At 37.7% G+C, this 27105-nt stretch overlaps 2 protein-coding genes across 2 annotated transcripts in view; one reads left to right on the plus strand and one right to left on the minus strand.

Moving 5' to 3' along the window:
* LOC143022212 (uncharacterized) overlaps positions 1 to 441 on the plus strand; it is a 1872-nt gene extending 1431 nt beyond the window's left edge. Inside the window, exon 2 of the mRNA XM_076180322.1 lies at positions 1 to 441. This exon is cut by the window's left edge and continues 331 nt beyond it. The gene's annotated coding sequence lies outside the window, so the exon portion shown is untranslated.
* Positions 442 to 7044: 6603 nt separating this feature from the next.
* Positions 7045 to 20083, minus strand: LOC143022410 (uncharacterized). The gene is made up of 2 exons (XM_076180582.1): positions 20016 to 20083; positions 7045 to 8163 (listed from the first exon to the last, which is right to left on the minus strand). Exon 2 carries the CDS (start codon positions 7907 to 7909, stop codon positions 7049 to 7051), a length of 861 nt encoding a protein of 286 aa, XP_076036697.1. The 5' UTR covers positions 7910 to 8163; positions 20016 to 20083; the 3' UTR covers positions 7045 to 7048.
* Between the last annotated feature and the right edge of the window lie 7022 nt (positions 20084 to 27105).

Consider the following 27105-nt stretch of genomic DNA (forward strand, 5'->3'; position numbering starts at 1 on the left):
GACAATCTTCATGTGATCCAATCTTGTATAAACAAATAATTAATTCATATTTCATATACAGTATAGGCAAGCTACAGTACTCCAATATACTGTATAATCTTAATAAATAAAATAATATATTTTTATTTCCTCGGCATAAATTTCTACTATACCAATGTATACAAACATACGGTGCGATGCACCTTCGTTCAAAAATATGTCGTTGGTTAATAAGTACTCCTAAAAAAACATACATACGATATGTATGTGCAATCATGATACTCTATTAATAAATTCTGAACAACTGCATTAATAACATTGTTTTATGTGTGCAATTTTTAATAATACGCCCATTTACATGTTCATAAGCTGCTAACTTCAGCATTGTTTAGCGGGACTTGACAAACAACTGCTTACTAGCTAACATTTGTTAGTTAAGCATTGGTGCATAACTTTTTGTGATTTTCTGTTAGCTAGCAGAGATTGTTAAGCCTAAATAAAAAAGTTTTGTGTATACAGCCCCTGGAGATTATCTGCACAGGGTTACAAACTCAGCCAATCTCTTCACTTCTGTTTTAGCCTTGCCTTGCCTACTTTCACTGTTGAATCGTGCGATAGTTACATGGTTGTGTTCTCCAGTGTCTCTTGGTTGATTCAACTCTAAATCTGTCACCACCACACACCCTTGGCATTTCTCTCTTCTTCGGTTCTTTGCACAGCACCATCTTATCTGGGAATTTCTTACAAAGGATTACAAAGGCGGAGCATGATGCTGACAGGAGACCTTTTGGTCCATAACTAGGTCGGATGCGAAAAATATAATAATAAAAGAAAAAAAAGTGATAATATAGCGATATAATAAAACAAAAACTGTAATAACGACAAATAGAATAAAAAAATGCATAAGTATAGTCAAATAATAAAGATACAAGTAAATAGTAAATAACAAATTGGCAGAGAAACAATAATAAATGAAAAACAAGCAAATAATAACAAACAAATAATCAAATAATATCAAATAAATGGTAGTCATTACAGGATCTTGCTTAGATGTTTGTCTAAACGAATCTGAAAGCTTCGAACTGAACTACATTGCACTGCCTCTGCAGGAAGTTTATTCCGTTCATTAACTACATCCAGGAGGTGCTCAGATGAGAGGGAGGGTGGGAGGAGTGTGGAGTGTGTTTGGGGATGAAATGGGTGGGAGTGTTTTTATGCCTTTCCCTTTTTGGCTACCTCCCTTGAAAGGGGGGAAAAAGCCTTGGTATATGTATGTATGTATTAACTACATGGTTGGCGAAGTTGTTTCTACCCACTTCCAAATCGAATCTATTTCCCGACAGTTTGAGACGACTATTTCTTGTCGGATTCTCAATGTAAGAATTTTGTCACTTTTGATGTCAATCCCCTTTATAATCTTAAATACCTGTATCAAGTCACCTCTGAGTCTACGCTTTTTTTTTTTGGGGGGGGACAGATTAATTTTAGTCGATTTTCGTATGATTTATTTTTGATATTTGGAATCAGTTTTGTGGCTCGCCGTTGTACTTGTTCCAATCTGTCAATGTCTTTAATGAGATTCGGTGACCATTCGGAAACAGCATATTCTAAATGTGGACGAACTAACGATTTGTATAGCTTGTTAATGAGAGATGGACTTTTGAAGCCAAAAGATCGCGCAATCAGTTCTAGAATCTTATTTGTTTTCTCAAAGGCTGAAATACACTGCTTAGATGATTTGAGATCGTTACTAATAATTACGCCGAGATCCCTCTCACTATCCCCTTTTGTTAACGAATTTCTAAATAACTTGCAATCGTGCTTACTGTTATTTTTATCTCTGTGCATAACTTTGCATTTACTTGTCTCAAATTCCATTAGCCACTTTTTCAGATCATTGCTGTAATTTATCTAAATCTTCTTGAATATCTAATCGATTTAAGTGATCATTTGCAATTCCGCACAATTTTGTATCATCAGCAAATTTGGAGACAGCGATCTTAGTCCGTGGCCTGTACTTATTTGGTTTCTTTTTGTCACTTTTTTTTTTTTTTTTTTTTTTTTTTTTAATATTGGAAAATGATAGCTAGCTTCCATTCTCTTTGGACATCTCCGGATATGATGGATTTTTTTTTTTTTTTTTAATATATAATTTCTAATGGAACAATATTATCATTTTTCGTTTCCTTTAAGATTTTTGGTGTTTTATCAATTTTGAGTTTCTCTATACCCCTTTTAATTTTTTCTTTTATATTGACCGTAGTAAGTTTACCCAGTTTGGAGTTCACTTTGAGGTGTTTAGTTTACGAATACTGAGCTACAATTCGTTTAAAATATCACACATTACTTTGTTTGAATGCTCAAGTTGACCGTCAACAGATAATAGTGGGCCAATGTGATTCCTAATGACCTATTTATCTCTAATGTAACTATAGAATTTTTTGGGGATTCTCTTTGGGTCTATCAGCGATATTCATTTCGTATTGTCGTTTTCGTTTTTTATTGCCTTTTTTAAATTTCTGTATTTTGACAAGTACTAAACCCATCCAAGTATAACTTCAGGCCACCTCTTGATATGACTTTTTTTTTTTTTATGAGTACATCATACATACAAACTATCACATCTTTTTATTCTATCAAATTATTCAATAGACCTATTCATATATTTACTGATACAGGATCAGTAGTAAGTTTTACAACCAGTAAAGTGCTTAAGGTTGAAACCAGGAATGAAGTTATTGGAACTTAATAAAATACAAAAACTGTGAATCAAATTTATATAGTCGCTATGCCGTAATAATCTGCCGATTGTTGTCGAAGCAGGACATTCAATCTAGTCCCAGTGCATGCGATAATCTATTAGGGGTAAGAATCTTTTTATGTCACATTTTTTTTTATCAAATTATTTCATATAGTACATGCAAAATTTCACATTTTTTGTTTTACCAATATCTATATAGAACATACATATATGGACACCTGGACTGCCTGCATGGGTGGAATTCTCGAGATTATTCCAAACAATCATGCCGTAAAGACTGGTGAAAAGGTGGAGGAGAAAGATCGTTGGCCCACGTATGTAAGATCACGCCCTTTGGTGAGGACCTTAAACCACTGAACCAAGGAAGTCACCACGTCACTGCAAAACTCACGTAAGATCTTGTATATATCATCTCGGGGGGATTCCTGGACAGGAGATTATAACTAATAGAAGTGAGTCGCCATATCCATAAGAGAGGATTACAAGGGCGGCGACAGTTACATCTATATTTTCATCTATTTTCAACCACATTAACTTTTTACTTTTAATTCCATGTCATCACGAGCGAGACTGACAATGCGCTCAACGGAGACATATGCGGAAACTGATACGCAGTGAGGCCATGGACTCGAACCCAGCTCAGACATACCAAAGTGAACAGTGACTAACCACTGCGTTATCAAGAGAGATACAAGTTGAGCACAATTTCTTCTATTTGTATGCTCGAGTTACATACATATACAGCACGAATCTTATGCTCAACCCATCCCCGCTATGATGGTGCAATGGTAGTACGTGCGCGTGGGCAAGTGTTATACACACACACACTGAATGGTCCCCAGTGCAGATATTTATCCATTTTCAACCACATTAATTTTTCATGTCTTCGTTGAGCGCATTGTCAGTCTCGATCGTGATGACATGGAATTGAAAGTGAAAAGTTAATGTGGTTGAAAATAGATTAATATTTGCACTGGGGATCATTGAGTGTGCATGTATATCTTCATGTATAATACTCTACCTGCATGAATGAAATTCCCAACATAGTCTGGATACCGCTTCCTATAATTGATCGCCATCCCATGACTCAACCTTGACAACGACTTCGTCCATCCCTTGTAGGTCGTCACCCATCCTAATTGAATTACTCACATCGGGCATTCCTAATTATCTATATTTCCGATGTTATGGGATTATTCAAACTCTCCCAGTTTCTCCTTTAAAAATGCTGACTCCGTTGGTATGTGAACGGCACATACCAAATAGGTAGAAATGACAAGGGGAGGGGAGTATACTTTACCACCTACGTCTGATTATATCTACGATTGCCTTCACTTCTGACATGTTCCCGAGAACCCATAAACATAGATAATGGAATCAGGAGTGCCAGTATTACCCTATGAACTTTCAAGTTCTTATCTCGTGTGAGTTACCATGTGATATTTAAAAGCATCTCTCGCGAGAAAGCTGCATCGCACAAGTCAGACAATCAAGTCTTCTCACCTGTGTTGATGACCATATGCTGTTAGATACTTACTGCTCCTTCAAGCTGTTGGAAAGGCCTTTTTTGTTCCGGAGTGGGTCATCAAGTGACATTTCAAATCGTCCTTATTATATCAGAAAGCTTCATTCCACAGGTCACACCGTAAAAGGCTCAATCATGCGTGGATCACCGTGTGACATTTGAGAAAAAAAGAAAAGAAAAAATCGGGGAAAATGTTTATGGCGCAGGTTGTTACACTGACTGCAATGGGTTCTCTCCTGTATGGGTAATCATGTGACGTGACGTTTGAAAAGACCCTTACGTAAATAAAATAAAAAAAGCTTTATTGCACAGGTCACACTGCAATGACTTCTTTTCAGCGTGGGTAATAATGTGACATTTAAGATCGCTCTTTAGTGTCACACTGGAAAGAGCGACTCTCTAGTGTGGATCATCGGGGTTCGGAAAAAAAATGCCCCAACAGAAAAAAGCCCCAAAAATTCCTAGGAAAAAAGCCCCACTTAAGAAATTCCCTGGCGGAAAAAAGCCCCACCTTGAAAATACCCAGGCGGAAAAAAAGCCCCAAATTCTAGAAAAGCCCCAATTTAGGAAAACAAGGTCACAATTTAGGAATAAAACTATGTGTTTATTGCTTAAAAGATAAGTTTACTTGACACTATATGAAAATAATACAATATACTAAATATTAATAAGACAATCGGAAATTACTTCAATCCAACACAAATAATACATGACAATAGAAAATCAATAGTATAATTGAGGCTATGCAGTATAAAGTATAAAAGTATAAAATAATACAGTCAACACCAGTTTACATGATATATGAAAATACTACAATATACTAAATATTATGAATAGCAGATTTTTATTATAGAAAAATACAAAGTCAGCACTAAGTTATGAAATAGTACATTTGAAAGTTAGCACTACTTTAAGTAAATCTAAATCGAATTAAAACCGGATGCAGTGGGCACAGCCTTTAAGAAACGCTTCAATGTCTTTCTGGCCTGCTTCGAAGTCTTTGCAGAGAGTGGGAAGCCTTTTCTGAAGGTCTTTTGTATGTCTCCCCTGCCCTGGTCTTTTCGTAGAGCCTCGATCGCGATCCACACGGAAGGATGGTCGGTCGGTCGTGGCCGATCATCCACATGTGTGAAGGCTTGATTCCACGCCTCACAATGCTTGTTCGCACGATGCCCGCCCGCCAGACAAGGTTATTTCGTGTACGTTCCAAAGTTCGGGTGGAAAAAGGGGTGGCCTTCGGCGCATACGAAACGGCGGTCGGTAGCACATCACCTGGGCGTTCGGCAGGCATCTGGATACGACGATATCCAGCACACACGTAGGTCGCATCGAAATAATCTACCAGACAACTGAGTTGCTCCGGAATAACAGTTCTTAAAAATTCCATCCCCTCCGAAACTCTGTCACATGGCAGAAAAGCCAAGGCATCTAACATGGAACAAAATAATCTACTTTCTTCGTTTGTTTTGTACAGTGTCACAAGGCCTAATTCCTGTATCTTCCTCCAGGTGTTCTGCGTTAAGTGGAAAAAACAACCGTGGCACTGAACGTGATCCCCGAATACAGTCCGGATAGCATTCACAGTCGCGAGTTCGAAATCGGTTGTGATTGTCGTACGATTAAGGTTGAATCCTAGTGTGGCACACTGTTCAACAATGGCTTGGAACAGTTCTTCATTTATGCTCCGAGTTTTGCCAGAAAGAGAGGCGTGGACACATGTTATCTTCGACTCGCCTAAAGGGCAACGAATTAAATAGAGTTGATGAACGAGTTTCGGAGCAGTTCGGAATGTGCCATCCATAAACCATTGAGTGGAACGAGCAAGATAACGCAATCCCTCTTCAGTTGCAAAGACAATAACCCGTCTACTGCTATCAGCACCACTATCATAGAACATGAACTCCTGACCATCATAGTCCATGAATCGCCCAGTTTTCAATCTTGCAGACAAGCGGGATCTTTCGGAGGAGCGTGGCGCTTATGGTTGCGAATCGTGCGTTTCACAGACTCTGAGTTTCCAATCTCAGCACGCGCTGCGACAGGAAGATTAACAACAGTATCGGCAATAATCTGACTTGGCTTTCCTCTGGTGGCAGAAGCGTGCTCATTCAGTTGAACTCTGGCCTTCGTGGCATCTACTTTAGCAGTATTAGAATTATGACTATGTTTTGTACCTTTGATTTCAATAGATATATCCAAGTCCGTGTACAGTGTTGCACTGCATTTCATAGCTTTTCTCCTTGAACACTCCCATCGTATAGACGTTTTGTTCACACTCTTCTTCGTGTACATATGACCATCGTAACAAACTTTCTGTCCACCTTTGTTGTTTTTGATCATTTCCATGTTGAAATATATATATCCACACAGATGAGTACACACTAATGATATGAATGATACTGTGATGAATGTGGGACTTGTATACCCACACCATTAGGGAAGTCTACTTCACACCTTTAATGCAATTAAACACCTTAACCTCACGGAATGTGAAACCAACTCACCGGGCCCTTTGAACTAGGTTTTATTTAAAACAAGTATTACTGTTATTAATAAGAATTATCATCTATAAATTGGGGTCTTTTTTCCGGTGGGGCTTCTTTCCGCCCAGGGATCTTCCTATGTGGGTCTTTTTTCCGGGATTCGTGGATCATGTGACATTTGAGGTGACCCTTTTTGTGAAAAAAGTGGAATCACATAGGTCACACTGAAATAGCTTCTCTCATGTGTGAGTCATGTGATCTTTGAGATGACCCTTTTGCGAGAAAGCAGAATCACACAAGTTACACTGGAATGGCTGTGTGGGTCCTCATGTGACGTTTCAGATCACCCTTGTGTGAGAAAGCAGAACCACACAAGTCACACTGGAAAGGCCTCTCTCCTGTGTGGGTCCTCATATGCTGTGTGAGATTACCCTTTTGCGAGAAAGCAGAATCACACAAGTCACACTGAAATGGCTTCTCTCCTGTGTGGGTCATCATATGATATTTGAGATAACCCTTGTGTGAGAAAGCAGAACCACACAAGTCACACTGGAAAGGCTTCTCTCCTGTGTGGGTCATCATGTGACGTTTGAGACTACGCTTACGTGAGAAAGCAGAATCACACAAGTTACACTGGAATGGCTTCTCTCCTGTGTGGGTCATCATGTGATATTTGAGACTACCCTTTTGTGAGAAAACAGAATCACACAAGTCACACTGGAATGGCTTCTCTCCTGTGTGGGTCACCATGTGATATTTGAGACTACTCTTATGTAAGAAAGCAGAATCACACAAGTTACACTGGAAAGGATTCTCTCCTGTGTGGGTCATCATGTGATCTTTGAGATTACCCTTTTGTGAGAAAGCAGAATCACACAAGTCACACTGGAAAGGTTTCTCTCCTGTGTGGGTCATCATGTGATGTTTGAGACTACCCTTACGTGAGAAAGCAGAATCACACAAGTTACACTGGAAAGGCTTCTCTCCTGTGTGGGTCATCATGTGATCTTTGAGAATACCCTTACGTGAGAAAGCAGAATCACACAAGTCACACTGGAAAGGCTTCTCTCCTGTGTGGGTCATCATGTGATCTTTGAGATGACCCTTTTGTGAGAAAGCAGAATCACACTGGAAAGGCTTCTCTCCTCTGTGGGTCATCATGTGATGTTTGAGACCACCCTTTTGCGAGAAAGTAGAATCACACAAGTCACACTGGAAAGGCTTCTCTACTATGTCATCATGTGATATATGTGGTAATATTTTGTTGAGAAAACTGCATAAAATAGGTCGCACTAGAAATGTTTCTCCTCATGAGACAGCTGAGGTATAGATGCCACATGGGGTTTTCTTTGTTGCATAACAAATACATGGAATCTATGGATAACTTTCCCACAGAAATGTTGATGGTTACTTTTCTGGAAAAAATGTAATAAGATTGACATTAACTTTTTGAGATTTATGATAGTAGGATTGTGGGTGTTTTGTACCCAAACCATTTCATACATGCCATCCCCTATTATAAGAATATTTTACTGAAAAGCACACATTAAAATCGATTATTAAAATCACTCATGAAAATGGGATGTGTTCACATGACATCCACACCAATTACATTGTCCTAGCCCTCGAATAGGTGCCCACCTACCCGGGCACACAACTCGCCAACAACCACCACCACCACCACTGTTAACATTAGTCATTGTTTGCTTAGTGTAAACAAACACACAGTTGCCACTGTCCAATCCGTGTAGCAGTTGCAACTGCTGACAATATTACAAACCAACAGACCCTTTCCTCCTATAAAGGGGATGGCAGAGCTTTTCGCCTAGTTGTGGGTTGAAATTCCATACTTATCTCCTATTCCTACATAGGGAGGGGGGGTTAGGTTAGACTCAACCCTGCCCCTCAATCAACCAGTACTAAAACAAACTTTTGAGATTATCTTATCGAGTAACGGATTCACTGTTACAACGGTCACTACAAATGAGTTGCAATTAAATTTGTGAAAAATTTACGTCCATTGTTTATTTTACTCATAAATCAGAATGACAACACAATTTTCTCCAGATTCAATTATGGTGTTTACTCACGAAGTTGTAACTTTATGCCTGTAGTAATTGTATGTCTGGCATTAGAGAATGTAAACACTGAACACGTTTAATACGTCGCCTTCTTTCTATCTACAAATTTGGCAGCGGCGATCAGAACCAATGAAGAACAAGACCAATTAAACCTTTAACGTAGAGGCACACTACTTGCTTTGCTGTCAAAATCTTGCGTACGTCACAGATGACTTTTTGGGCTAACAGCAAACAAAAATGAAGACAAAGCATCCCGCCAAGCTTTTATCCGTGTTAATAAAGTGAGATGTTTAATGCCCACGCTTCGGTCCTAGGACCGTCTTCCGGGGCGCAATGAGATACAGTGGACAAAAAGCTTAATATATTGGCCGTGGTTGGAACTGGGAGAGGTATTCCGTGATACCGAAGCTGTCCGGGTCCCCTCCTCCTCCTCCTCCAGGCGTTACGGGAACCGGATAACTGGTCACAATCTTACATACCCAATTATACATAATGGATCATATACATATTTATTTACAAAGAATAAATACAATAGAATAAAATGCAACTTATACAACAAGTGAAAAAAGTGGACTACACACTCGCACGAAAAAGGAATTAAATTAAATCATGTTCATACACACTGTGACCTTTGTTCACCCTGTACTCTCTCACTTTATGTTGAGTCTGTCATTGTGTTCTAGTGCCCAGGTATATTGGATTTAAGTCTATGCACCTATTTACGCTAACTTCTTTTGTCGTCCACGCTTCTACAAATATTCTCCTTTTCTTTGAGCTGTCTCTGTGCACCATTCTGGCTCCTTCCCAGTCAATGTTGTGCTGTAGCTCGTTCATGTGTTTATATATAAAGTGCTGAGGCTGCATCTTTCCGTTTAATTGCCTGTTTATACTCTTTAATTCTAGTGGCGAGTTTCTTCTGTCTTTCTCCTATGTAATCTGCATCACAATCCAAACAGCCAATGCGGTACACTACACCCGACTACTGAGTGGGTGCTTCCATGTCCTTGACCCTGGTGAGGTTGTGATGCAGAGTGTTGCGTGGTTTATGTACTACCTGTATGTTCTTGTCCCGGAGTATCCTGGCCGTCACCTCTGATGCACCTTTAACGTACAGAATTGTGACCCTGTGTCCTGTGTGAGGGGATGGTGTCTCGGTACGTTGCGGCGTCCTCGTCCATTTCCATACGGTCTGACTCGGATAACCGTTGGTTCGGAAAACATCACGTCGGTGCCTTCTTTAGCACACCTTCTCAAACTCAGACACTAACCTCCTTAACTCCTCCAAATTTCTTCATTTTCTTTAACCTTCTCTAATCCCCGGCCCATTGCCCTTGCACTTTCCTCTCGCACCACCCCATCCATTTACACATTGAACAGCCACGGCGACACAACACATCCCTAGCGAAGTCCCACCCATACATCAAACCACTCGCTCTCTCCATTTCAAATTCAAAGGATTTCAAAGGAGAAGCATGCCGACACGAGACCTTTTGGTCCATAACTTGGTCGGATGCGAAAAAACTATAATGATGATAGATAAAATTAATACAGAAAAAAATAATAATGACGAATAAGAATAAATAGATAAATAGGTAAAGTTAAATGATAAACAATGAGGTAAATAGTAAATAATAAATGGACAGATAATAATAAACAAATTGAGATATAATAACAGTGTGAAAATGTTGTCACTTTTAATGTTATCGATTCCCTTTAAAAACTTAAACATGTATCAAGGCACCTGAGTCTACGTTTTTTTTTTGTTTTTGTTTTTTGGGGGGGGGAATAGATTCATATGTTTTAATTGATTTTCGTATCTTTTATTTTTGATATTTTGAATCAGTTTTGTGGCTCGCTGTTGTACTTTTTCCAATCTGTTGGTGACCATAAGGGAACGGCATATTCCAACTGTGGTTGAAGTCATAAGACCACGCAATCAGTCCTAGAAACTTATTTGCTTTCTCAGAGGCTGAAATACATTGTTTAGATGTTTTGCGATCATTACTGATAATCAACCCGAGATCCTTTTCACTATCCACTTTTGTTAACGAATTTATAAATAACTTGTAATTGTACTTACTGTTATTTTTACCTATGTGCATAACCTTGCATTTACTTGTGTTCAATTTCGTTAGCCAATTTACAGACCATTAGTTTAAGTGATCGTTTGCCATTCCATGCAGTTTTGTATCATCAGCAAATTTGGAGACAATAGATTTCAGTCCGTGGTCTATATCACTAATATATACTATGAAGAGAAGTGGCCAAAGAACGGAACCCTGAGGAACTTCACTTTGTAAGAACATCTTTGCCTCTGTGAGTTTGGTGGATTCCATCAAAAACATATAAGTCATGATGCCTAGAAATGAGAAACCAAGTATCAAGAAAGTGGTATCCCAGTTGCGTGAACAACTGCGATATCCTCTCATTGATCCTTATGGCTTTAGCACTGGTTGTACTACTCTTGAGAAAAAAAAAATCTTGACTGCTATAAACAGCTTTCCTCCTATCCCATATATCTGTAAAACTTCCCACAATGCCTTTCCATCTAGCCTGTCAAAACCCTTCTCCAAATACTCAAAGGTCCAAAAACATCTTAACCCTTTGCTAAAGCTTTCTCACATATCTGCCTTACCACGAAAATCTGACTTTGCACATCATGTAAATGCTCTCTCAATGAGCAGACGCTGAGTCATCGACTTGAACCCAAGTTGCTGGTTCCTTCTGAGATTTTGATTCCTAATAACCAAAGAATAATTTTACCAAACATGCTCCCCAAGTGAATTGAATTTGTACTTAATCGCACATTTCTTTATTAGTTAACTTTACCTATTCACTATTTATATTACTACTATTTGTATTTATTTGTTTATTTATAGTTATATCTTTTTGCATCCGACCTAGTTATGGACCAAAAGGTCTCCTATTGGCATGCTCCTCCTTTGTAATCTTTTGTAAATAGAATTGGTTACCCTCATAAACATGTAATGTATGCACATCATACCCACACCATTTACAGTATCCCAGCCCTGTATCACATAGCAAAATACTGCTTAACATACCTAACCTTGAGGGGGTGCCCATTTATGTATCCATGCTACTCGCCAACAACCACCACTTGACTGCTGTTAATGTTGGTCACTGATTACTTAGTTGGTCATATCAATACACACTCATATGAACTTCATATAGTGGACTCTGCCAACAAATGGCAAACTGGTGTTTGCTACTACCCTTCTCTATTCTTTCACTACAATGTAAACAAACACATAGTTGCCAGATCAACTCCGACATGAGCCACTGTCCAATCCGTGTACCAATTATAACTGCTGGCAATATTACAAACCAATACTGAATGCCTGGACTCGCTTGAGGAAACATATTACATAAAAACATAATCAAAAGTACATTCTATTCAGAACTGTCGGAGACACTAGAGCTCATGGAGGAGTCATCTAACTCAAATTATCTAACACAAAAGTTCTCACGACTCATTCAGATCATCAGGTGGAAATTACTGCCCTCCATCAAATGCCCGTATATGAATTAATCATAAACTATCATCCGTCACAGAAAATGAACTTGTAAATTTCACGATAACAACAAATTCAACAGAACAAGAGAAGACATCACAACTCGGCAAGGATATATTGACAGCCTTTTTATAGAAATTGAACCAACAAAGAAATTCCATCACTAGAGCTAATCAAAAGAAATTTTTTAATCTGAATGGCGGCCATATCATCCATATCCTTTAAATGGTTACATTAATCTAACCAAGATTCTCATCCCTGACCAAGAGGAACTACTTAATTTAGGGTTCAACTGCCTTATTATGTCTAAGCTAAAAAAAAGAAAAGAAAAAAAGTTCCAAAAAATGAACAGAATGTGAAGTTCTTATTGATGATGCAAAGAAATTAAGTAAAACAGGTGAAGTGTATAAATTTACAATAACAATTGGAAGGACTTCTGTACTAGGGCTCCTCTCTCTGGGTAAAGTATTTAATAGACCTAATCAAATATTTATCAATACAGGATCTGCAGTAAATGTTATAATCAGTAAAGTGCTTAAAAAGGATGAAACCAGTAGTGAAACTCTTGGAACCAATCCATTACTCATTGCTAGGAGTAACAGGAAGTCAGTTAAAGGCATTAGGTAAGACTGACTTGGATGTTATTTTGTATGAAAATGAGCACTTGCACATTCTGGGGATAGTTGTAGAAGAATCTGTCTTCCTAGGAGATTTAGTGATAGGATTTGAAACAATGAAAAAAGAAGGCATGGTCATATGTCTGGCTGAGTTAGGGATCTTAGCAAAATCACACTTAATCCCATTTTTAAATCAACTAGATTTAGAGCCAGTATTTGAGATAAGAGAACCTATTGAGATTGATGGGGAAAGATAACAATGCTAGATTGAATAGTAGCGGGTCAGAGTGGTCTATTCAAGAACAGAGAACACACGGGGAAGAAGACACACATAGTGGACACAGCTCAGATGTTCAAGAAATCCCAGAAATTAATCAGAATTCATCAACTCCAAATGAAGCTTTGCTAATTGTGGAAGGTGGCATAATAAAGTCGACATTATTGCACTCCAGAGTACAAGTGCAGTTGAAAGGCGTCACTGTAGTCTTCAAAACTTTAACCATCCCAGAATCAATTAGGATAAATGGTTTAAAATTGGGAACTGAGAATCAGTATTTTAGCACTACTGATTTCAAATCAGCTTTCTGGCAGATAAAGATGCACAAAGATTCTTAAGATTATACAGCATTTTCTACAACAAGGCATCATGCATTCAAGCAAATGCCATTTTAGTTATGTAACATTCCATAACTTATATGAAATTAAGACAGTACTAGATGGGTTGTTCGGAAACACAGCCAGTGTATTTCTAGATGATATCTTAATAGTTTTCCAAACAGCAACTGAGCACTTTAAGATATTAGATTAGGTATTCTCAAGACTAGTTGAATCAGGGTTGAAAGTGAACTCAAAGGTAGAGACAGTAAAAAAATCAATTGAATCAGGTTTAAAGGGAAATTGGAAAAATTAAAGTTTTTACAAGACAGTGTCATTTATTTGAGACATAAGTTAAAAGGCATGGACTCAGTACAGTGAACTCAAAGGTAGAGGCAGTACAGAACTACCCAGTACCAAACAATGTAGAGAAAGAAGTTTCATTAAAGACATTGACAGATTGGAAAAAGTACAAAGGAGTCACAAAACTGATTCCAAATATCAAAAATAAATCATACGAAAATCGACTAAAACATATGAATATGTTTTCCCTAAAAAAGCAGACTCAGAGGTGACTTGATAAAGTGACAAAATTCTTACAGTGCATCAATCTGACAAGAAATAGTGGTCCCAAACTGTCAGGAAATAGATTTAATTTGGAAGTGGGTAGAACTAACTTCACCAACCTTGTAGTTAATAAATGGAATAAACTTCCTGCAGAGGCAGTACAATGTAGTTCAGTTCGAAGCTTTAAGATTCGTTTAGATAAACATTTCAGCAAGATGCTGTAATGATTGCCATTTATTTTATATTATTTGATTATTTGTTTGTTATTATTTGTCTGTTTATTTATTATTTGCTTGATTTCCATTTATTATGATTTACTATTTACTGATTTATTTATTTTATTTATTATCATTTATATTATCATAATTTTTATTATCATTTTTTTTATCATATATATTTTTTCTGTATCCGGCCTAGTTATGGACCAAAAGGCCTCCTGTTGGCATGCTCCACCTTTGTAATCTTTTGACAGGGTATTATAAGAAGTTTATTAAAGAATATGCAGACACATCTAATCTATTAAATTCTTTGTGAAGGAGAGATTCCAAGTTCATTTGGGGACCTGAACAACAACAAACTTTTGACAAGTTGAAAGTTAAACTTACTAGTTTTCCAGTTCTCATTTTTCCTAATTATGATAAAGAGCTCATTCTTTGCAAAATTGCAACAGATAGCTTTCACATTGAGATTTTGTAACAATGCATTACAATAGGGGAAACATTAGCAGTGATATATTCACAAAAGAGTTTTAGAGATAAGATACTGGGATATCCAATCAGAGTGTGGACTGATCATACAGCTATTCAGAACTTATTCAAACATAAGAATCTTAGAGGCAGATTAGCCAATTGGTTTACTACACTTCCATGTTATGAGGTTAAGTTTGAATACATTCCAGGTAGGGAGAACATTGCAGCAGATGCACTACATAGGAATATTAGCCAACCAATGACAGGGTTGATCAATATCATTTGCAGTATTAACGAACTAGTACCATTAGATGAACTGATAATAAGGGTACAAAGAAAAAGACTTGGAAAACTGCAGCCCAGAACTTGATGAACCTTTGAGGTATTCCTCCAAAATAATCGAAGGGGTATAAGATAGAAGAATTTAATTTCAGCAATGAGAGGGAGTGAAGGATAGAGTAGAACTAGGAGTGGAGGAGGAATGGGGATGATTCAAGGAGGGAGTTACAAGGTATGCAAAGTTGGTGTGTGGAACAAGGAGGATGGGATGAAATAGAAGGAAGAGCAAGTGGTGGGATGAAGAAGCAAAGAAAGTTGCAGAGGAAGCAAGCATTCATAGACTGTTTACAAAACAGGATGAGAGAATCATATGAGAGGTACAAAGAAAAGAGAAAAGAAGCAAAGCATAAGATAAAGGAAGCAAAGAGGGAGATGTGAAATGGGGTAAGAGTATAACAGAAATTTTTGAAAGTAATAAAAAGGTGTTTTGGAAAGAAATAAAGCAGAGAAGAAAAGGTAAAAGGTGAAGATGGAGAGATGATAATGGAAGAAACGGTGGTAAGAGGAAGATGGGCAGAGTATTTTAGGAAGTTTCTAAATGTGAAGGAGGATAAGGAAGGAAAGGTAAATGCAGTGGGAAGCGCTAAGAAAATGACAGTGATGGTGGACTGGCTGGTGAGGTTGTTTAATGTTTGTTTAAAAGAAGGTAGAGTGTCGGGGGACTGGTGGAGTACCTGAATAGTTCCACTTTACAAGGGAAAAAGGAACAAGTGTGAATGTAGTAGTTTCAGAGTGATCAGTTTGTTTAGTGTAGTTGGGAAGGGTTATGAGAAGGGTTTTGTTTGAGAGGAGTAGGAGAGGAACAGAGGGAGTAATTGGTGAGGATCGGTGTGTGTTTAGGACATGTAGGGGTTGCGTAGATCAGATTTTTGTGGTAAGGCAGATATGTGAGAAAACTTTAGGAATAGGTAAGGATGTTTTTTGGGATACTTATAGATTTGGAAAAGGCTTATAACAGGGTAGACAGGAAGGCATTGTGGAAGGTATTGCAGATACATGGGATAGGAGGGAAGCTGTTGAGAGCAGTCAAGAGTTTTTACGAGAGTAGTAGAGCCTGTGTTAGAATCAGAAATGGTTTGAGGTAAATGTGGGACTTTGCCAGGGGTGTTTTATGTTGCCTTGGCTGTTTAATTTATACATGGATGGGGTGGTGTGAGAGGTAAATGCAAAGGTAATTGGCCAGGGATTGGAGATGGTTAAAGAAAATGGAGAAATGTAGGAGATAAGCCAGTTGTTGTTTGCTGACAACACTGCGCTTGTGGCAGGATCAGAGGAATTAAGTGAGTTAGTAATGGAGTTTGGGAAGGTGTGCAAAACAAGGGAGTTGAAGATAAATGTGGGTAAAAGTAAGGTGATGATATGTACAAGGGAAGAATGTGGTAGCAAATTGGAAGTATCAAGGGCGAGAGATAGTTTTAGATACTTGGGTGCAAATGTGGCAGGAAAGTGATGAGTGGAGGTGGAGGTAGAATGCAGATTGAGAAGAGCAAGTAAATGCCTTGGTGGATTAAAGTGTAATGAGAAACAGACATTTGGGAATGGATGCTAAAAGGAGATTGTATGAAGGACATTGGGAAAGAGAGGAAGAGAGATGACAGAAGAAGATAGGGATGAATGGAGAATGGTCCTGTAGGGATGGATGATGCTGTGATGCATGGAAAGGAGTGGGTGGAGGATGGGGGGCTGAGGGAGTATGTGTGAATGATATTATGCAGCCCAAAGGGATTTCTCCCCATCTTCTCCTTTTCTGCATGAGGGGGCAGAGAGGGGGGGGGGGTCACCAATAAAAATGAAGCAGCGTTCCTGTGTCTTGCTGACCAAGGGCAATGGGCGAGATGCAGGAATGACCCGTCATCCATGAGGAGCTAAGATAAGAGGGAGGAAGGGGTGAATGAAAGTGGAGTACAGTATGTGGGGATGGAATGGGTGGGAGTGGATTTTATACCTTTGGTTTTTGGCTACTTCCCTTGTCTTGGGAAATAGCCATTGGTATGTATTTTATGTTTATGTTAAAGCCATACAAGAATTAAATGGATGTATAGCATGATAACAAGAATAAATCAAGTTCTTATAGCCCTTAGAATTGTGTGATTACAAATGAAGCCTCAAATCAGAGTATGACCTAAGTAATGTGGAGTCATCACAAAGTATGAAAAGTGGAACAACTGTCATTCCTTTATTTTTTCATCTTTTTACCATCATTTCTTTTTCTGGTTGGAAATAATCACTCCTCTGTATGGACCCTAATGAATTCCCTAGAAAGGAAGACAATAAAGTGGCCAATAATTGCACAGGATGCAACTGGCCAGCCTCCACAGAAACATCAGAGTTGGGAGTAAAACAACTTTCAAAACTGGAATTCTTAGCAAGTACCAGTTTCAACATTCAATGGAATCCAATCAACCTGTAGCATCAAGAATCTTAATGTCATCAACTCTATTTTAACATTATATGCACAGTTTTCTTTTTTGTATGGGAAAAATAAAATAGATGTGTGCAAAATATGTCATTGTTTGTGTTTTATACATGGATTACCTATATCTTGTGGCATTCTGCCTGGATACCAGTTGGAAGATGTGGTATACCAGGAAGGGATCAGATTAGAACTGTGTGTGGAGCAAGAGATGGTGGTTGGAAAGGAGCCCCTCCAAAATGTTAGGTTAGGTATTTATCAACCCCCAAGCATTTATTGACCCTTTGCATACTCGCATTGACTGCCATGGGTCTACATCAACCACTCTGGAGGCCTCTGGTCTTGCCAGTGCCTGACAAGCAAGTATCACATGACTGCTGTCAATAGTTTTCCTCTAATGGCATTTAAACTTGAGTTCCTGGTGCCTAGGGAATCCATAAACTTCATCCCGTGACAGAAACATGGACCTTGTTATGAATAGAAGGATCTCCTGGCCTATTTTTTTGCTTTGACACTGCATAAAAAACATATTGTATTATCCAAAGTTATATTGCATTCAGGGATCTAAATCCTGACATTAGCAAAACACCCAACAGGCAATTTTTTTCCCAACAATTTTCCTGTTGATTTGACCAAATCAGGTGTTCCATTTCAATTGGAAATCACTAGTTTGTACTATACCCTCACCCTCGTCTGAGGACTGCATTGGGAAATAAGTATTGTGATTTAGAGAAACATGCAAAGGCAGTGATTAGTGCGAGAAATGACAACATTGTTCAAATAAACGATAAATCAAGCACAGTATTCTCTTATTCTGACCATATCTAACCTACTCAGTCTCTCTCCCTCATGGAAAATAGATTTTTAAATGGTATTTGTTTAATTTGTTTCTTGTATTCGATACGAGATAATTTTATACAAGATCATTTTCATTCTCTTCCATACATATATATTTTTTTTACAATAAATGTATAGTAATGATTCTACCTAATAATAATTTTAAGTATTCACATAGATGTTTGCCAGTCTGCAACCCTTTCCTATATCATCTGCTAGCCCATGTTTAAATACAATGAATTCATTGTAACGTCGGCAGCAATTTTTAAAACACCAAGACTTGTTAGGTTACAAAATTTAACCTCCCTGAAGACAGCCCCCTCTACAATTTTTGAAACGCTGGGTTTCTTTCAACAGAAAAATACCTAATTTGATCTCGTTACTAACCTACAGCATTCTTTCTAAAGTACCCAACACCTACACAGCTACAACCATAATGGCCTGCAACTTCCAGGCATCAATCTAATCATGTAGGCTCTGTCTGGCAAATGCCTACAATAATCTTTTCTTTACCTGTGTCTGTGGCTTCCTTCATTGCTTATCATTTTCGTGACACTCTTCAGCGTCTCACAAATGTCTAAACTATTTCAAATATTCTTGCAGTACAAAGGCACTTTTATTTTTTTTCTACATGGTTTATCCCTACTTAGCGAATATATTTGTCACAACAGAGCTAAGAATGCTTAAATCATAAGCTCTATCAAGGGGTAAGCTAACTAATCTGTTTTTGTTTCGTAATCCAGAAATCTACCTCCTTACGATCTGACCTTTCACAAGCTGTGGTTTACTAACAGTCGTTATGTGCAGGAAGTAGTGGTGAGATGATAGTGGTACTGGTGGTTTTTTCTTTTTTTTTTTCATCCGGGATTGGGCATGTGTAAAATAAAAGTCTTGCTCACAGGCATAATAAGCCGATTAAGAACATCGGTTATGTTTTGAAGATATGTGGGGTTTGATTGCTAATATAGGATTTGTTAGATATTGTTCCTAGCATATATCAATATATTCAAAACTGCTGATTGAAGAACTGGGCAACAATCTGTTACGTAGAGATGTTTATGCACCTTAACTTAAACTGGAAAAACAAAGATGGCAACGTGATATCATATAATTATATCAAAATGGGTCAAGATTATCATTTAGCAGGGCAGGACCCATAGTAAATAATGGAACGAAATTGTACAAATCTGACTAGGTTTAAGAAGGAAATAGACAAGACCTGATTTACAACAGTGATCAACAAATGGAATAGACTAGTTTATAACCATCATGATCATCATCATGTAATGGGCGCTGAAATCATTGGGGACAATTTACCGATTCACCCAACCATAGAACTTGATATCTGGCTCATGTGTGATAAATGTTGTGATATGAACGATGGTGTACTTCATTTCCTGCGCAATTGAGTAGTTTTTAAGATATTAATTGTTAAAGTAATGCACTTAGGCCTACCTCTCCTCCCGAACGATCTGGGGGGAAATGTGGGAAAGCGGGGTTTTTGGATGGGGAGAATTTACACATGGAGTAATGACTGTTGCAGAAGACGTCTAAAAAAATAACGCATAATATCAAATAACAAACACACAGATTCTACCTTCTATGTAGGGATTGCGGCACTGAACTAAGAATTAGCCATATTTGTTATTGTTATTAACCTACGCTTCCAACGAATAGCTACATTAGTAACGAATAGCTACTTTTACCCAAATAACGTCTTCCTTAGGTTCCTCATGTCTTTCTCCTAAACATTGGGTTCTTGGGATGGGCGATTATTACATCCAGTAACGGCCGTTACCCCAATAACTAGTAATTGGTACAAGATTTTAACATACATAAGCGCGAGCGTATGTTTTGCCCACGCGTTCCCACATATATATATTTTTTTCTCGCTACATTGGAGCGTTGTTCTGAGAGTAGCGTTGCCTCATCTCCAATCTATACGCTACTTGCTACATTGGAAGTGTTAATTTTGATGGAAGAAATGTTAATGAGGCATTGAATGTCAATGAAAGACCAAATAATAATATAGAGCAAGGTATATAAATCAAAAACAAAATGATAATGTAAGACATGATATTGAAACTCAAAATGTGTCAAAAAGAAATAATCACGAGTTTCTTAAAACCATGTACTTTAATGCTCGTAGTATTAGGAACACATTTCAAGAAATACAGGCGTATGTCAAAAGCGAAAATCTCGATATGATAGGAATAACTGAGACATGGTTAAATGGTACAGAGTTCGAAGTTGAATTTAATATTGCAGAATTTAAACACTTTCATCAGGATAGAAACCACAAGAAAGGTGGGGGTGTTCTGTTGTACGTTAAAAACAATGTTCATGCTTGTGTTTTAGAGAAAGTGAAACAGGATGCATATGATAGTTTGTGGGTTGAGTTAACCCAAACAAATGGACAAAAAATGATAGGTGTAATATATAGGCCAAAGACATTATCATTAGCAGACGACAAACTGTTATTTCAAGAACTGTCTAGTTTCTGCAACCGGTATTTATTGATAATGGGTGATTTCAATTTTTCTGACATTGATTGGATGACCCTTGAACATGGCCATATAGATAGTCGATTGATTGATTTTCTTGGTGACAATTACTTAATTCAACATATAAAAGAGCCCACAAGATATGAAAACTTACTCGATCTATTGATCACTAGCCGCGAAAGCATGGTAACTGATGTAGAAGTCAGTGAATCTGTTGCAAATAGCGATCACAACTTAATTAGATTCAAACTCCTAATTTTTTTTTAGAATAGATACTTGTGTTTCTAAAATACCCGATTTCAGTAAAGCTCAGTTCATAGGATTACGTCAGGAGCTTCAGCTTACAGATTGGGAGGCAAAATTAAATGAAAGACCTGTAGATCAGATGTGGGAAATATTTCAAAATACGCTCACTAAGATGATTCAAACTTACATTCCTTTTAAGGACAGACGTCCCCCAAATCAGGCTCGCCCAAAGTGGCTCGACAAAGAAACTGAAAAAAGTATTGCTAAAAAGAGACAGGCTTATAAGAAATATAAGTGCTCGGGTGCATCTAATGACTATGAAAGTTATGCATCAATACAGAGAGATTTAAAAAAGACAATAAGAAAAAGAAAACGACAATACGAAATGAACATCGCTGATAAATCCAAAGAGAATCCTAAAGAATTCTATAGTTACATTAGAGATAAAAAGGTTGTTAGGAATCACATTGGTCCACTATTATCTGCTGACGGTCAACTTGAATATTCAAATGAAGGAATGGGTAATATCTTAAACAATTATTTTAGCTCGGTATTCGTAAACGAAACACCTCAAAGTGAATTCCAAACTGAAACCTGTGAAAAGTCTAGGGTAAACTTACTACGGTAAATATAACAAAAGAAAAAATTAAAAGGTGTATAGATAAACTCATACATACATACATACATACATACATACATACATACATACATACATACATACATACATACATACATACATACATACATACATATACCAAGACTTTTCCCATTCCATCCCTGAAAACACTCCACACCCCTCCACCCTCCCTCCCATCTTAGCACCTCCTAGATGGCGGGTCATCCCTGCACCTTGTCCACTGCCTTGGGTCAGGAGCAGTGTCGCAAGACACATCACATCCACAGCAAGGCCGCTTCATTAAATTGGCGACCCCCCCTCTCCGTCCCCCCATATAAAGGAGAGGACGGGGAGAAATACCTTCGGGCTGCGTCAAAATTTTGCTCACACACACTACTTCACCACCCATCCCCCCGTCCATTCCACCTCATGCATCACAACATCTTCCATATACAACCATTCTCCATTCACCCCTGTCTTCTGTCCTCTCCCGTCCTTCCTCAACAGACATTCCCCTCTTCCCTAAAGCCCCCTTCACCCCATCCATCCATCCATCTCATCCTAGGACGTCCCCTCATGTTCACTCCCCTCATATTCACTCCCTCATGTTCACTCCCTCTCTTGTAAGGGGAAAAAAGCTCATGAACTACTTAAACAGCTGGTAAAGTGTTGACCGCTGGGTGTTGATGCGTCCATGGTGTCCAGGGTCGCTCGCTGTATTGATGGGAAGTCTGTGTGTTAATATTTGCGGAGACGCTCCACTGGGTACCCTGATCGCCCGCCCACGCTTTCATGTACTCGACCCACTTTGCAACCAACTCCTCCCCATTCAGATCATGGGTATTTATGTATACTGCTCTCCTCCATTTACTGAAATCATAGATCTAATTAGTGATATGCCATGAGTAGACAAAAAAAAAAAAAAAAATGATAATAATAATAAATCAACAAATTGTCAAGATTGTATATTCTAGATACATTTCCTTTAAAAATACGTCTCAGTTCTAATCAAATTTCAAATTGATTTCTTGGTTTGCTCAATTACTATGCTGCAGGACAAGTGGGGTGCAGGGGGGTAATGTTCCCTCTAAGCTGTGTGCATGTGCATGCACGAATGCACACACATTTTACAGATAGTACACAAAGGGAAAAAAATGTGTGCACACAAGGTTTTCAAGATGAAATTGAAAAAGTCTAATTAAAGAAATTAATTGTATAATTTCATAACAATCTAAACCAAAAGAAATGTGATTTTGAGAATTTGTCAATTTTATAAAATCACTTGTCTTGAGATCCTTCGTACTATGTTCTGCAGTCAGTATGGTGACCCACATAAGTGCACACTTACTTTGCAAAGAAGGCAAAATTTGCACACAACCAAATTTCTGTGCTCTCACTCACAGCAAAGAATTAAGAGGGAACATTGGTGTGGGGGCAGGCAGGCAGGCTTTCAGAAGTGAATTCTCTGCGCATGTCATTAAATATAACATCTTTAATTCAGGCTAACACCAGTAAATTTTATTAAGCTAAGAAGAACTCCAGCTCTTCAAAGGGAACAAAATGACTATTTTTGTCAATAATACAGGTAACAGTGTTTTTGTTACAAGGGATTAGGGGGAGAGCTGTTACTGCACCAGGAGTATGAGGGTCTAAGGTTTGCCACTGCTGCTGCAGGTGTGGGTGGGGCCCTCATGCTTTGCAAGGTTCCTGAGTTTAAGCTCCAATGTAAAAGAGGTTTTAGGTACACCACCACGCCAGGGTTGTTGTTGTTGTTGGCAAAGTTGATCAAATCCTTCTCGATATAATCTCTACAATAAAACAAAAAATGTCTGCAGTGGATAATATCAAGAAAAATGGGATCACACGAAGAATCGTCACCCCAGTCTTCAACAGGGTGACAATTCTTCATGTGGGCCATCATACTGGGTTTCCGATTCTTCGGTTGTAAAGTTGATAACACTAAGCATAACCCTCATCCAACCTACTCGTAACCTAACCTATACTGGGGTGACAATTCTTCACGTGCCCCGAAAAATGTAACATTTGCAAAACTTGTTTGTCCACATTGGATGGAGGAGGCTGTTACTGGATGCCTCATGACCAGTCATGACTTTGACTTCATTATAGTTTTGTTCTTTCTTCAGGCAGTCGAAAAAATTCCAAATATTAGGGCGGTGTCCAGCAACCTGTGTCTCAAATGTCCTATGCCATAGTTTGAAGTACTAATTTGTCATTTTTTATAGTTCCATCATTAAAGAATTTGAACTATTCTTAATAAATATGAAAAGAAATCTTTCCTTGTTTTTGTAGTATCCTAAATAAAAGCTATGACAGTAACTATTTCATTATCAAAGGTAAAATGTGCTTAATCAATGAACAAAACTATAATGAAGTCAAAGTCGATCAATACTTGGCTGCTACTTCATCTCGACTACAAAGAAATAACGTGACTCTTCTGAACGGGGAAAAAAAAAAAAAACATTGTAGAAAGATATCCTTCATACAGCAACGTCGTTGATTATTTGCGGGCAATAGCCCATAACCTAGCTTTATAATTTTAAGTAAACCAATTTATAGTTCTGACTAATTTGTCATTTTTAATAGTTCTGTCAGTAAAGAATTTTAACTATTCTTGATTAAATACTACGAAAAGAAATTCTTCATCCTAGATAAAGGTTATGAAAGTAATTATTTCATTATCAAAGGTAAAAGTATGCTAAATCAAGGATGAAAACACAACCTAGTTATATATTTGAAATTAGAATATTTTTATTTTTCGATGAATTGTGTGTATGGATGAATTGAGCGTGTCGATGAATTGTTGTCGGTGAATTCGCCGGATCCCAAAATATATATAATTATTTTCATTATTTTATAGTTCTTATTGTTAAGGGAATTTTCGTTACAAATAATTTGATCTTTTAATAATTGTCGTCAAACTTGCATAGCATCAAGGTGCAGATTTGCAAATCCAATATGGCCGACTGGCTGCTAACCTCCAGGAGGGTTATTATCAATCACACTGGGCTATTTTTCCTCCGACATCCTCCTACCTCCAACCTCCATTTGAATATAACTAGAATGATATGACTTGGCTTATTACAGAAACCTAGACATCCCTAAGAACAATTCAACAGTGTGTCTAACATCCGTGTCTAGGTTTACACAATCTCTTAGTTCATCCTTCGTCTTTGCTAGATGTAACGGAAATATTATTTGAAAATTTGAATTTTGTAACCAACGTCGTTTTTGACTCGACTCTCAACGCTCGTCGACGCCCCGTGCGATAAGAACATAAGAATGAAGTAGATTGCAAGAGACCATGTGGCTTACACTAGGCAGTTCCATGTCCATTACCACCTGTCATCCCCATGCATAAAGTTGTCTAACAGTTTCTTAAAACAGCTTAATCTAAATTTGTCCGGTTTAAATCTATTACAGCGAGTCCTGACCTGTTGTCTTGATATGATGACCTTGCCTGTGTCGAATCCATGACAGTCCCATAAGGTCATAATCCCATTGGTTAAAATCCCACGCCAATTAACCTAGGCCTATATTCATTAATAGATTTATCAAATTAATATAGTGTTTATTATTACTATCAACATCCTGGAATATAATGTGTGCGATTATGAACAATGGGATAATATTGACTATGGCATTTTGATTCGTGGGATTTGATATATGGTTACAAAATATAGTTTTTCAAATCTCCAAACAACAAATGATCTTTCCGTCATATGCTGTTGAATATGTCCTTAGAGACGTCTAGATGTCTGCAACGGAAGTCATATTGTCGTTATTCAAATGGAGGAGGTTGGAGGTACGGGTACATTTGCTACTGTGTTTGCGAATTTTGATGATTAACATTATATCATCTTGATACTTGGTATCTTTATAATTACTTTTGTCAATTAATTAATTTGCAATATTAGGTTCTTTAGGGAAGAAGGAATCAAATAAAGACCTTGTATTTAATGTAGATACTTTGCAGTAAATGAAATGCGCCAAAAAGGTTGAGTATGGAAAAGAAATATTTACATTTTGGTGGAAATATGTTGTTGTCAGAAATATAATCTATGTGTAACAACTGCTTAATCATACAACTGTGCTCATGCATGGATGACAAAAACACTAATTCTTAGATTCTCACATTGGGAAAGACGTCATTAATCCCACAATGCACCGCGCTCCATTGCCGTCATTATTTTCATGACGTCGATAGAAAACGCTATTTTTGTATATATACATTTTAAGTTTCCTGATTATCTCCATCGAGTTTTTGGTCCTCAAAATACAGAAACATGTTTTCATCGCCAAAAGTCAAGGAAAAAGTTGCCTACGCGCGATGTCCATACACAAGGACCGAAAAATCTTTCCGCGCTCTGATGCCGACGTTATGACGTCACGTCGCAGCAAAATCCATCATATTTTTCTATATTTTTAAAACATCTTTCCACGTGTTTAAAAGATTTCTCAGAATGTTTCGTTCAACACAATTGTCAAAATTCATCGTCTTTTAATGTTTCTCTCTACATGTATTTAAAGATTTTCTCAGAATGTTTCGCTCAGTTTTAATAAGAACACAATTGTCAAAATTCATCGTCTTTTCTATATTTTTAAAAAGATTTTCTCTGCGCGGCTTTCTCAGAATGTTTCGTTAAGTGTTACGTATAGAAAAGACGATGAATTTTGACAATTGTGTTCTTATTAAAACTGAGCGAAACATTCTGAGAAAATCTTTAAATACATGTAGAGAGAAACATTAAAAGACGATGAATTTTGACAATTGTGTTGAACGAAACATTCTGAGAAATCTTTTAAACACGTGGAAAGATGTTTTAAAAATATAGAAAAATATGATGGATTTTGCTGCGACGTGACGTCATAACGTCGGCATCAGAGCGCGGAAAGATTTTTCGGTCCTTGTGTATGGACATCGCGCGTAGGCAACTTTTTCCTTGACTTTTGGCGATGAAAACATATTTCTGTATTTTGAGGACCAAAAACTCGATGGAGATAATCAGGAAACTTAAAATGTATATATACAAAAATAGCGTTTTCTATCGACGTCATGAAAATAATGACGGCAATGGAGTGCGATGCATTGTGGGATTAATGATGTCTTTCCCAATGTGAGAATCTAAGAATTAGTGTTTTTGTCATCCATGCATGAGCACAGTTGTATGATTAAGCAGTTGTTACACATAGATTATATTTCTGACAACAACATATTTCCACCAAAATGTAAATATTTCTTTTCCATACTCAACCTTTTTGGCGCATTTCATTTACTGCAAAGTATCCACATTAAATACAAG

The sequence above is a fragment of the Oratosquilla oratoria genome, chromosome 44, assembly GCF_046742065.1.
Source record: "Oratosquilla oratoria isolate Oo_2021 chromosome 44, ASM4674206v1, whole genome shotgun sequence".
Classification (NCBI taxonomy): domain Eukaryota; kingdom Metazoa; phylum Arthropoda; class Malacostraca; order Stomatopoda; family Squillidae; genus Oratosquilla; species Oratosquilla oratoria.